We start from the raw sequence: 13,444 nt of genomic DNA, 5'->3' as shown, positions 1-13,444 counted from the left end.
GCAGAGCGGGTTAGATGGTGCATGCGAGTCTCAAGAGGGCACAACACCCGATTACTTAATCTGCCCAGTAGATGAAAACTCCACATGTTGGATAACATGTGTCGATATCACTTTGCCTGAGACAACTTATTGTGCTGAAGTTCCTGTACTGTGATGAGGTTCGCATCAGGCTGGTATGGTTCACGCCTCATGTCCAGGTCACTGACTTCATGAGTGTCACTGTGGCTCAACTGTTCTCTAAAGAGCAAATAACATAGCCTAGTCTGCACATGCATGTTTTAACATTAGTCACAAAACAGGTAGACAATGTTAACAAGGTCAGCCATGATACACGTCAACACAGAATCAAATTAATACCTCAGCTGAAGTGACACGAAATAAAGGAAATCAAGTGTCTGTCTAATGTGCCACAAATAAAAATTGCTGCACTGAATGCAATGCAGGGTTAAAACCAAAAAATGACTTTAAAGCTCAATACAAAGAGTGAAGAGATGATTTCAGAAGTTTAAAGCCATTGGTTTATTCAGAAGTTTGAGCAGAGTAAAACAATAGGCCCAGAGGAGATTTGCCTGTGGTTGCTGGAGTCTGTACCTCTTCGCACTAAAAAAAACAAAACAAAAAAACAGACAATATCGGTCACCAACTGCATGTAGTTTTAGTTTACAAAGTGTTTTCCAGATGGCCCGTACCCCGTTTTCCCTGTCGTCTGTAGTTCATCTGGTGTGCAGGTTGCACACACTGGCCTCTGCATGAACCATCTGCTTGGCTGTGCGAGTCACAAATCTCAGCATCACAGTGGACAAAGATCTGTAGACGGAAAAGGGTTTATAACACAGGGGGACTATGCAACGTGACCAATATATACAACATATTTTACCTCGTTCTTCAGAACCTCCTCATCTTTAGTGAAGGTGAACATCTTCATTGAGAAGCGTTTGATGTGGGATGGGACTAAAACCCTGGCGTCACTCACAACAGGATGGAAAATAGTCACATAGCTGTCATCAGGATTCTCACAGCTGGGGAAGGGTAACATATACATTTTAATTTATAAACCCATACAATTATAAGTCAAACCTGAAGTTGAGAAGGCACCTAGCATTATGCTCCTCATTACCTGTCCACAATGATATCCCAGCTAGGCAGAGACGTCCGGTCTTCATCAAGTGTAGCCCAACAGCTCTCCAAGATGAGCTCCAAATTTGGGTCAGTCGACTCAATCAGCTCCACCTCAAAATACAAAGGCTGCCTCAGATATTTTACAACTGGATAATCTGCCGCTTGGTAGAAGAGCGTGTACGATGAATCTGTAGAAGGAGAGTCCCATTAGAGAGAGGCATTGCCCAGACAGGGTACAGTCTTGCCAAAACAAGGTTTTAATAAAGTCAACTTTACCCTGGGATAGCCTCATTTGAACCATCAGCTGTCCTGAGCCGATCTCTGTGGTGGGTTCATATTGTCTTGGGTTTGCGCTGAAGCCAACAGTCTGAGTCTCATTGACCACATAGTAGCAGGAAATAGTTTGTCTTAGAGAAAAGAAAATACACTGGGATGGAGCTCACGAGAAAGTATATTAGGACCAAAGATTGGACGAGTCTCTCTACCTGTACTGCGGACCAACTGGCGATGCTCCTTTGTTGTAAGGCAAGGCAATCTCATTTTCATACAGCATGTAGTGGTCAAAGAACTTCATACAAAAGACCAGCGGCATGAGACTTTGACAAAATAATAGTGCGATGCAACGTGAATACACACTTACCATTCTTGTGGTTCCACAGGATGCAACATTGAAAGAGAAATATGCAAAGCGATCACCACTGAATGTCGGTTTGCAAGACTGGTCCTTTAGGGTCAGCCTACTTGGGATCATATTGGTCACAGAATCCACCTTCACAGCCGTAGCCGCCATCGTTCCATTGGGGTAGCACTCTGAGGGTAGAGGTAGTAAGGGTGAAGAAAATGTCCTGCAGTCCTATCAGCACAAACACTAAACTTTTATTAGGTCTTACTGGTTGTTGTTAAGGGGAAGTTGCAGGACAAGAGGAGATCAGCGAGCACCCACTCATTATGGGTATGCAACAGAAAGAAGTCGACGTGGGCCCTTAGTGAATCCGATGTTATCAGCTGTAAGACAAAGAAGAAAGTTATCCAGTGCAGCTGAGTCAAGGTGAAATGTTAAGGTGAAACCTACCTCGAAGGTCGTGTCCTTGGCATTATATGGAAGAATGACGTTTAAGTGTGTGCCGTTTTCTTGGAACTGGTAGTCAGCCATCTCAGGTGTCAGCTGTTGATTTCCAACCATTGCCTTGAAATTGTTGCCTTGACTGCCGTATTTCACACTGATGTAAAACTGGTTCTGGTCACAGGTGCCAGTGATGGTGGGTAGATCTAAAAGCAGAGACAAGGTTGACCAATGGACTGAGCATCTTTGTAACGGTGCATTAGTGTCATATTTAAAAAGGAAGACACCCAAGGTTATTGTCAGTTTGCATTCACATCACATCTTTCAGTCTACTGACAGATAAGATTACTTCTCCTCAAAGCACCAAAAATGTTATTTAGAATGAGTACATTTTAAAAGTACCTGGGAAATGTCATGGCAATATTTCTTACATTTCTCTCCCCACTCAGGTCACAGCAATTGTGAGCGAGATAATGTGAAAAGCAATATCTCACCAACATCTTGCAGAGATGCCTGCAACTCGACTGGGTGGGCAAATGGAGCGTCCTCAGGAAGGATGATAAACCCAAAGATCAGAGAGAGGAAGTAGGTTGTAACCAAGGGTTCAGGATTCTGCAGGCATAAACATCTCAGTCATGCCACTGAACCACAGAACAAATAAGCTGGCACCAAGTGACATTTAGCATCTGTAATTTGACTTGCATCTTTCTGGACGATATCGGCATCAAAGGGCACTAAAACAGAGATGCTCTTGCTTCCATTGGAGTGGCGGTGCTCTTGGACGGTAAAACCTCTGGCATTGCTCTCTTCAACAGTGAGCACACTGGTGGAGAAGGTGATGTTCCTCAGCACCACATCATGAAGAAGGGGCCCCAAGACAACGCTGAACACTCGGGCCTCTGGGACAGTATCTGAGGAATAGGAAACAGGTTAATAGCCTTTCTGCATTAGCCTGAAATTCCATCATCTATCACAGGGGTGGCCAACCAGTCAGAGACTAAGAGCCACATTTTTTACTGTGTCACCGCAAAGAGCCACATCATACACATATGTGTGCGCGCGCACACGCACACACACCTCTGATCAGCCAGATTTGTTGTAAATGTCACACACCAACATGATAATGACAGAAATGGACTCCTACAGTACTAAGACAACAGGTCTGTCATGTTCAACAATGAACATTGTGTACACTGTCACACACACATTATCTCAGTTCAACCAAGTCCACAAACAAATAGAATAATTTACAATAGCGTTTTTCTTTTACTATGCATGTTGCTTAGTGGGACTTATGGGATTCCTTGCTTTGAACAATCCTCTTCAAATCTGGCTTAATTCCGTTGTTGCCACTCGAAGCAATTCCTTCACATGGTGTCAATCAGAACAGGTGTCCGAAAATCGAACGGTGCACTTGCGCCATGAATGCCGCATTATGGGGGGCTGGAGTAATCAAACGCCCACCAATAAACCACTTTAGCCGAAGAGTGTTCGACATTCGGATGCGGTTCGACATTCGGATGCGGTTCTCCCGCAGCGCTGCTCTTACACCGTGTCCGCTGAATTGAGGGCGGCTGGAGAAAGCGTCACAGTAAACTACTTTAGCCATAGTGCGGGACATCCAGCTGCCCATAATGCGGCGTTCATGGCGTAAGTGCAGTGTTTGATTTTCGGACACTTTCATTCGCGTAACCCACCGTAGAACGGCCCGCTCGACATTCGGATGTGGTCTTTCCGCGTTTGGCCCACGAGTTTGAGACCTGTGCCCTACTGGGAAACTTTGCGTTTTTTTCATCTCACGCATGCGCGTTTGACGAGAAATACCGTATTGAACTCAAGCGAAGCGAACACGCACATACAAAAAAAACACAAACTTAGATATGAACGTAAGAGCCGCATGACACCAGGCAAAGAGCCGCATGCTGCTCGCGAGCCGCGGGTTGGCCACCCCTGATCTATCAGATAATGACTTACTTTCTTGGACATGGAGAGCTTGAAGAATAAGAGGGGTGGTAATGGGAAACAAAACCTTGTATCTGGTGTCATCTTGGGAGACAGTGGTCCTCCACAGTACCTCAAGCATGGGCTCCACATGATAGGTGATGTGGTACTGGTAATCTGGGGCATGGCTCTGCAATTATTCACTACATTATTAAAACATTCCAAAAAAGTTACTCTTGCATTTCTAAGCTAAAGGACTTCCCAACCTTGTAGTGACCGTCAGGCGAGCCGACTGGGATCTCAATGACGATGTGGAAATCTGTGGCGGACAGCGTGTACCCTCGTGCAGCCATCTGAGATCTATCAAGCCTCTTGCCGTTGATGCCCATGTGCATTTCTCGGATTTCAAAGCTGTCATCTACCAGTGGTGTCATGCGGTGAGGTACGTGCCAAGAGATTATATTGTTGATGAAGAGGACGCCACCTGTTAATGATAACCCAACTGTTGATGCATCTGCGTGACAAACTAAGGGAAACAATGGCCATACACAGATTGCACGAGACTTGCCTGTGGGACAAGCAGCTGCCAAGTCCACCACAGCCAGACCATGTGGTGCCTTGTAGTAGGCGCTCACCCTGAACACTTCCATGGAGACTCCATCCACCTACAAGATGGCATGTTTACTCAAACGCTTCCAAAGCCAAGTTTAATGCAAACTATGTGATGGTGTGTTGCTTACTTCTTCCGATGTAGTCTCTGCTGTATTGTAGGGGGATCGCAGAACCAGACGGGTTGAGGTCGCCATGGCACCATAGCCGGCTTGTTCAGCCTCCCTCAGCACCATCGACACTGGTTCTGGGGTGTAAAATATCAACTTCCAGATGCCATGTGCTGCCCCAGAGGCCTGTAGGTAAGGGGAGAATTGCTACTTTCCTCTGTTGAATGAGACAAACTGTGCAGGTTGAAAAGCAAGCCCACTACAACCAGATTTTTTAAACATACGTCAGGAATGATGTCGATCTCTTTAACATCTTGAGTTTGTCCCTTAGCTTCAGGAGTAGCAATGTGGTGAGACACCTAAAAACAAGAAAAGAATGCTTAGATTGTTGGAGACAAGTTAGTAGAACTATCGATATTAAGTGACCCACTTCCATGTAGTTCCTGTCGCAGAGAATCTCTCGAGAGGCCCAGCGAGTGTAGCTGCACGTCTTCATCACATCATGGGTAACCAAGTCTGATCCACTGGGGCCGTACAGCCGGAGCCTTAAGCCAACATTAAAGGTTTGGTCGTCCTACAAATTAAATGCGGGAACAAGGATTTGGCATTGTAAGAGTCAAGATTTCAAATAGAGCAATTTTTTTAATTACTCAAGTTGGTGTTCGCCATCAGGGAAACAGGTCATTTACTTTTCATTATAGTGGCTAAAATATATAAATTTTCACAGTTCAAAAATTCATTGTTTAAGATGGCTACTTTATAAAACATGTCAGCAGGAATACTGACAGGCTATAATTATTTCTTGTAAAAAGTTCACATTTGTAATTAATTAAAGCAACAAATGTGTAAAGCTGTTTCTCAGTGTGAAATTTGAATTGAATGTCATCCGATAAAATTTGCTCAAACCTACTTTGTTGTCCACGTAGCAGCCCAGCAGAGATGAATAGATTATGGTGTTACCCCATGGGTCAGACTCCATGCTGTATCCACACTGAGCAGCCAAGTTGGGTGTTAACACAATGTGCTGGGTACCATCTTAGGGGGGGAAATGAAGACAAGCATGACAGAACACCACTCTGCTAGTGTTAACCAATCATGCTTCCTCACAGATTGTATACTTACTGATGGCCTCCACCTCAAGCCCATTCCCCACTGCTAGGGCCTTGTCCAATGACAGCCTCATTAAATTACCCACGCAGTCTGAATGCAAGCCACTGCCTGTGAACAGAAAAGGCTTGTGAGGAGTAGTAAACTTTCTGTAACAATGGTGAAGTAGTTGTTTAAATTCCAGCTTACTTGACTGTGAATTGACTTTCATATTTGGCCTTCCTTGACCCAAGAGGATTGCTGCAGCCATCAAGTTCCAGAGCAAACTTCAAGTAAAACATATTATTTAGAGACATAAAGTGTGCAGCTTGCAGTCTATGAACAAAGAAAGTAAATAAACTTACATGTTCCCAAGCCTACACATCTTGCAGTCTGACAGCAGTCAAACAAAAGAACTAGAGGAATCCAATCACTATCACAGCTTGGCACTGAACACCAAGTACACCCGATAACAGGCCAACTCTGAAGAGAAGTGACTGACTGCTTACTGATCCATCGCCAGCTGTTTTATACTTCAGTTAATTACAATACACATCTGAGACCATCACCAGCTGTTTTAAAAAGGCCCTCGAACAGGTGATCTTCCATCCTCTTTTGCCTGATGCCAGAGTTCAATATTTCTCTAACTGCTAACACTTTGACATCCCAATGTTTGCCTTTCCAAAAGAAAAAAGAAAAAACACAAACGGAAAAAAAGAAGTATTCTCTTCTTCCCCTTTTTTTTCATTTCAACCTGGGTTTCCAGGTTCGGAGCCCCAGCTGATGTATCCTCAGACCGAGGGCCGCAGTTCACATCGGAGCTGTGGAATGCGGTGGCAGGATGCGGTGGCAGTAAAGCTCCATCGGACAACGGCCTACCACCCACAGGCTAATGGTTTGTGCGAGCGCTTCCATTTTTTTGGGAAAAATACGCATATATGCCATACACATAAATTATATTAACACTAGTTCATATCTTGTAGGTCTTTTTCCACTGTGATGTTATGGGGTCAGATCAGTCTCAATAATTGCAAATACACACAGAAAGACTCACAAATGCAAACACATAGATTGACAAATGTGCACAGAACAATTTACAAATATATTCTATTTAGACAGAAGGATTTGCAATTTAATTAGACTCACAAATGCACACAGAACGATTCCCATGTAGGTGTGCGGAAAAAACGAAGAGTCGAGTAGTTTTGCTTGACCGTGGTCGTTTATTTTCCTTTCCAACACCTGTGTCATTCGCTACTTCCTGGTGCCCTTTAACCCCCCTTGTCACCAGGGCTACGCCCCTTTCCTTAAAGGGCCCTCGTGAATTTGTATACCCCTACATGCCTCCCCCCAGAATTCACCTAGCCCCTACAACCCGCTCAATGTCTCGGGGCCCGGATCAATCGACCCGCACGACTCCGTGTCTCTGGGGCCGGGGGCAGGACCTCCGTTGAGGCTTCCCCTTGGGTCTTGCTGTGGGCAGGTACAAGGGCACGAGGTCGCCCCCGTTGTGGGGGTAAAGCCACCCTTACCGGCTGGTCCAGGTCCAAATGTGCAGGTTTAAGGCGGTCTACCGACACGTATTCCAGGCGGCCGCCCATGTCGATCTTGCAGGCTTTGTCTCCGGTCTCCAGAACGCGAAACGGCCCGATATAGGGGGGTTGAAAGGTTCCCCGGTGGCAGTCCTGGCGAACAAACACATACTCCGCTGACTTGAGGCTGGATGGGACGTGTGACTGCGGCAGGCCGTGCTGCGATGTGGGCACCGGTTTGAACAGCCTGGCCTTTTCCCACAATGTTTCTCTCTCCTGGGTCGCAGACCAAGGGTCTGTGACTTTGGGGATAAACTCCCCCGGGACCCGCAGTGGCTGTCCATAAACCAGCTCGGCAGATGAGGCCTGTAGATCCTCTTTGGGGGCCGACCTAAGCCCCAACATGACCCACGGAAGCCTGTCCACCCAACCACTGTCTTTGAGGCTGGCCCGGAGAGCAGCTTTCAAAGAGCGATGGAAGCGCTCGCACAAACCATTAGCCTGTGGGTGGTAGGCCGTTGTCCGATGGAGCTTTACTCCGAGGTTTCCTGCCACCGCTTTCCACAGCTCCGATGTGAACTGCGGGCCTCGGTCTGAGGATACATCAGCTGGGGGACCCAGGTTGAAATGAAAGCCCGAGCCACTTCCTCCGTTGTTGTCGATGCCAACGGCACCGCTTCTGGCCAGCGAGTGGTTCGGTCCACCATTGTGAGGAGGTACGTGAAACCCCGGGATGGGGGCAAAGGGCCCACCAAGTCCACATTCACGTGGTCAAACCTCCTTTCCGGCACCGAGAACTGTGCTAAAGGGGCCTTTATGTGACGGTGGACTTTGGCGCGCTGGCACACCACACAGGTCCTGGCCCACTCTCGTACATCCTTCTTCAGCCCGTGCCAGACGAACTTTGCTGCCACCAACTTCTGTGACGCCTTCGTGCCAGGGTGTGACAGGTTTTCCAGACGGTACATGGGCTGTCGCCTCCAGCCGTCGGGAACCACCGGTCGTGGCTGGCCTGTGGAGACGTCGCACAGAAGCGTTGTGCCGGTCTCGCCAAACGGAACGTCCTCCAACCGCAGCCCCGTCTCTGCCGTCCTCAATTCGAGAACGCCTGGGTCTGCAATCTGCTCCTCGGCCATCTTGCTGTAGTCCAAACCCAACTGGACAGCCCCGGTGACGGCCCTGGAGAGGCAGTCTGCGACCAGGTTCTCCTTGCCTGCGACATGCTGCAGATCAGTGGTGAACTCTGATATGTAGGCAGGCTGGCGCTGCTGCCGCGCAGACCACGGTTCGGCGCTCTTCCTCATGGCAAACGTCAGCGGCTTGTGGTCCACATACGCGGTGAACTGCCGAGCCTCCAGCAAGAACCGGAAATGCCGAATAGCCAGAAAAAGGCCGAGGAGTTCTCGGTCGAACGTACTGTATTTTCGTTCATTTGGGCGCAACTGCCGGCTGAAGAAAGCGAGCGGTTGCCACGCCCCCTTTACCCACTGCTCGTGCACGGCACCCACCGCGTAGTCCGAAGCGTCTGTGGTGATGGAAATCGGAGCTTTAGGGGACGGGTGTGCCAACATTGTTGCCTCCGCCAGAGCCATTTTAGCATCCACGAACGCCCGTTCCCGTTCTTCGGTCCAGTCCACCATCTTTTTGCTGGCCTTGTCCTTCAGGGCCTCATACAGGGGCCGCATCAATTGGGCTGCTCGGGGAATAAAGCGGTGGTAAAAATTGATCATGCCTAAAAACTCCTGCAGGGCCTTCACTGTGAGTGGACGCGCAAAATGCCTCCACCTTTGATGGGAGGGGAATCGCCCCGTCCTTTGTGATGCGATGTCCCAGGAAGTCAATGGTGGATAATCCAAACTGGCATTTAGCCGGGTTGATGATCAACCTATGCTGGCTGAGGCGCTCAAACAGTATCCGAAGGTGAGACATGTGCTCGGCCCTTGATGTACTGGCAACCAGTATGTCGTCCAAGTAGACAAACAGAAAAGGCAGGTCCCTCAGCACCGTGTCCATCAGGCGCTGGAATGTCTGTGCTGCATTCTTGAGTCCGAAAGGCATCCTCAGGAACTCGAACAGGCCGAACGGAGTGATCACCGCCGTCTTGGGGACGTCCGCTGGCTGAACAGGCACCTGGTGGTAACCTCGCACAAGGTCTACTTTTGAAAACACCACGCTATCCGACAAGTGGGCAGAAAAGTCTTGAATATGTGGAACCGGATACCGATCCGGAACCGTTACGTCATTGAGCCGGCGGTAATCTCCACACGGGCGCCACCCGCCCCCAGGTTTCGGTGCGATATGCAGGGGTGAAGCCCACGGACTGTTGGAGCGGCGAATAATGCCCAGGCGCTCCATGTTCTCGAACTCGGCCTTGGCGATGGTGAGCTTCGCGGGTCCAGGCGCCGGGCCCGGGCATGTACCGGCGGGCCAGTGGTAGAGAGGTGATGCTCCACCCCGTGTCTGACCGTGGAGGACGAGAAGGTGGGCTGCGTGAGGTCCAGGAATTTGGCCAGCAGCTGCAGAAACTCCTCATCCCCAGTCAGCATGCTAGTTAATCCGGTAGAGCCAGCTCCACTTAATGTACATGGGTAAGAGCTAAACGTTACCGCATTTATCAGGCGGCGGCCCTTTACGTCCACCAATAATCCATAAGCACAGAGGAAATCCGCGCCCAGCAGGGGAATGGCGATCTTGGCAGTGACGAAGTCCCAGCTGAAACGCTGCCCCGTAAAGGACAGCTCCAGGCACCGCGTCCCAAACGTGCGTATGGGAGTACCGTTAGCTGCTTCTAGGGGGGGACCCTGCCCGCCGGTCAGCATGTCCACCCGCGATGCAGGCAACACGCTCCTCTGCGCACCCGTGTCGCAGAGAAAGCGCCGCCCGGAAACGTCGTCCTTGATGAACAGCAGCCTGCCTTCCCGCCCGACGCTCATGGCTGCGCCGGCTCTGGCATTTCTCGTCCTGCTGAAGCTGCACGGAGATCTGCAGCGTGTAGCCTTCGGCCCAAACCTAGCATGGTAATAGCACATACCGGTAGATCTCTGCCGTTGGCTCGCTGCTGCCGCTGTGGCAACGACATCCGTCTCTCCCGGCAGCCATGCCGTGGGTTGAGTCGGCCTCAGTGCCGCTGTGTAGCTCTGTTGGCCCGCCAGAAAAAACTTATCGGCCTCCTCGGCTAACTCCCGACAGTCGGTGATCGCGGTGTTGGCCAACGCGGCTCGCACCGGCAGGGATAGCTGCTGCAGAAAGAGTTCTTGAAACAGAAAGTCCGGTCTGTGCCGTCCCAGCAGAGCTAACATTGTGACCATGAGCTCTGACGGCTTGCTGTCGCCGAGGCCGTTCAGCGAGAGCAAGCGGCGAGCCCGCTCAGAGTCAGACAGCCCGAAGATCTTCAGCAGCCGGTCTTTCAACCGGGCGTACTTGCCCCTCTCCGGCGGATCCTCCAGGATGCTCGCCACTCGGCCCGCTGTAGAACTGCCGAGGGCCGCCACGACATAGTAGTACTTGGTGGCGTCCGCTGTAATGTCTTTTAAGGCAAACTGAGCTTCAGTTTGCGCGAACCACACCGATGCCTGCGTCTCCCAAAACTCTGGTAGCTTCAGCGAAACTGCATGCGTAGTCATCTTTTCTCCGGAAACGTCCATGAGAAATCAGGGTCACCAATGTAGGTGTGCGGAAAAAACGAAGAGTCGAGTAGTTTTGCTTGACCGTGGTCGTTTATTTTCCTTTCCAACACCTGTGTCATTCGCTACTTCCTGGTGCCCTTTAACCCCCCTCGTCACCAGGGCTACGCCCCTTTCCTTAAAGGGCCCTCGTGAATTTGTATACCCCTACACCCAAATACATTCCTAACATAAATAAATAATGATTAGGTTGTTTGTGGATCGCACTGCATTTGTTTGTGGATCGGTACACATTTGTGCATGGTTTTTTTGAGACTCCCTTGCCCTGGCTCGATTACCAAATGCATAGCGATTCAACAAACCCTAATAAATAGCGGTCCACGCAATGAATCTACCTCGCCCGGACCAGGCAGAACGGGGCACCCTCCTGAATCCAGACCCATGAGGGGAGCTCGCTGTCAAGCATCTGTGGTGGCCAGGCTCAGCCCGAAGAAACATCATGGAGCAGCCACCCTGTGGACAAGCATCAGGGTAGAATGCTATGTAGAGCAGGCAGTGGCCCAGGCAGGCGACCCAATCGCCGGCAGCATAGACTTGCTCAAGGGACGTGGAATGCCACTTCGCGATGATGACGGTCTGATCAGACATGCAGTCAACGAAAAGGTCACATAATCCTTCATCGCCTGTCTCAGGCGCAAACAGGCAGTGGCGTGCCGTGGGCCTGGGCCTTCAGTGAGGTCCTACACAGTCCCACCCGAATTAATCCACCTCTTATTCCTATCATTATGATGGCATGGCTCTAGACACTATACAGTTAGACAGAGACGCAGTATAACCAGGCGTTGCATCACCTTTAAATTGACATTTTTATTCAGAGAATTGCAGGGGAAGAGTACAATACAGTACAGTTCAACTAATAGGCAAGAACATAGTCGAGTGCAACAGAGTTATATTAATAAGGTGAGCGGTATAAATACCTGGGAGTCCCTGGCTGTAGAGAGCGTCCTGACAGGAAGCATCACAGCCTGGTTTGGCAACAACTGCTCCCAGGGGACAGAAAGCAGCAGCAGAGTAGTGTCTGGCTGAGGCGCACATTGGAACTACACCCCCACCCTGCAGGCGCCCGTAGGTCACGCTGCAAGAACAGAGAGGAGACGGAGTTTCTTTCGAGTTTCTTTCCTCAGGCCATCAGGATTGTGAACTCCACCCCACATAGACCCACACAACTGCCCCCTCTCTCACACACCACTCCCCAGGACCCCACATACCCCACACCCCTCCCTCTTACACACACACACACACACACACACTTACTGAATATTCTTCTTCTATCCATTTCTGGTCCACAAACTTTGAGCTTTAATTAAGTCCAACTTTTTTTTTACAGTGTGTTCACTAAACAGCGCATTGTCGCACCCAAAGCAGTTTCACCGTGATGATGAAGATGAAAGTTCCTGTTTACCCAAACACATGACACAATTAATGAGTCTTTTCAATATTTCCCTATTGTTCTTCACCTTTTCATTGTGCAGCTCCGTTGCCCTGCGCGCTTGTTCGTTGATCTGTAGATCCACTCGGGTGTCCCCAAAAGTTTTCAAAGCACCATTGCTTGTAGGTGCCGAGCCGTACTTTGGTGTCTCGTTGCTGCCTCGGTTAGACAACTCAAGTTTGCAAAGCCAGTGTGGCTCCAAACACCAAATCGATCACTTGCAAATAATAGGCATCCCCAGCAGTCCGGTGTGCAGAGCTTCTCGGAGCCTGAGCCGTTGGTATAGCGCTCGTAGTTGGAACTTTGAAAGTGGCGAGCGAGCCCTGTCCCGCCTGTAACGGGCTTTGTAACGTCGGCGTCGGTCTTAAAGTTCGTCTTGAGAATGGCGTTATAATTATATCCTCGACCAAATCGATATCTTCTCCTCCTTCCGCCATTGTGGGTTGAAAAAACAGCTTAGTAGTACGCGAATTAATTCGTTTATCAAATTCAGTTTCCTAGTTCTGAGGTTCTGCATATACCTGCCCATAGGACCCGCCTCTCAATATTGGTAATCCAATCAAAAGACGTGCACGCCCTCCGCCTGCTAGCTGCTCCTGTGCTGGTTCCGGGGCCAGCTAGCTGGCCTTCAGGAGCCAACTCTAAAGCAGATTGGTTGACACAAATTTGTCATTCCCATTCACTTTAAGCTACCAGCGCCCGCAATGTTGATTCTGCAGGCCTAAGGGCAGATGTTAGCCCCCTGGCAACACACGATGACTAGGACAGTGGCCCCTAACTTAAAATTTTAGGCGCAAGCAGAAAATTTAGGGCGCACTTAGGGTTTTTTGGGTGGGTCAAAATGGGGTCTGGTGCTAAAAAAATGTTTGTTT

At 49.4% G+C, this 13,444-nt stretch overlaps 1 protein-coding gene across 1 annotated transcript; it reads right to left on the bottom strand.

Annotated features, from left to right (window-relative positions):
* Positions 1-523: 523 nt before the first annotated feature.
* LOC130196101 (uncharacterized) lies at positions 524-6,313 on the bottom strand. The gene is made up of 21 exons (XM_056417966.1): positions 6,294-6,313; positions 6,139-6,215; positions 5,965-6,060; positions 5,753-5,877; positions 5,273-5,416; positions 5,127-5,201; positions 4,864-5,028; positions 4,692-4,788; positions 4,390-4,607; positions 4,157-4,313; positions 2,885-3,093; positions 2,677-2,794; positions 2,192-2,388; positions 2,010-2,124; positions 1,760-1,929; positions 1,605-1,687; positions 1,396-1,526; positions 1,118-1,307; positions 878-1,019; positions 690-807; positions 524-600 (listed from the first exon to the last, which is right to left on the bottom strand). The coding sequence occupies exons 1-21, from the start codon at positions 6,311-6,313 to the stop codon at positions 524-526; spliced, it is 2,724 nt and encodes a 907-aa protein (XP_056273941.1).
* Between the last annotated feature and the right edge of the window lie 7,131 nt (positions 6,314-13,444).

The sequence above is a fragment of the Pseudoliparis swirei genome, chromosome 7 (assembly GCF_029220125.1).
Source record: "Pseudoliparis swirei isolate HS2019 ecotype Mariana Trench chromosome 7, NWPU_hadal_v1, whole genome shotgun sequence".
Classification (NCBI taxonomy): Eukaryota; Metazoa; Chordata; class Actinopteri; order Perciformes; family Liparidae; genus Pseudoliparis; species Pseudoliparis swirei.
Note: the sequence above shows the minus strand (reverse complement) of the source record. Positions and strands in the feature narration are given on the sequence as shown.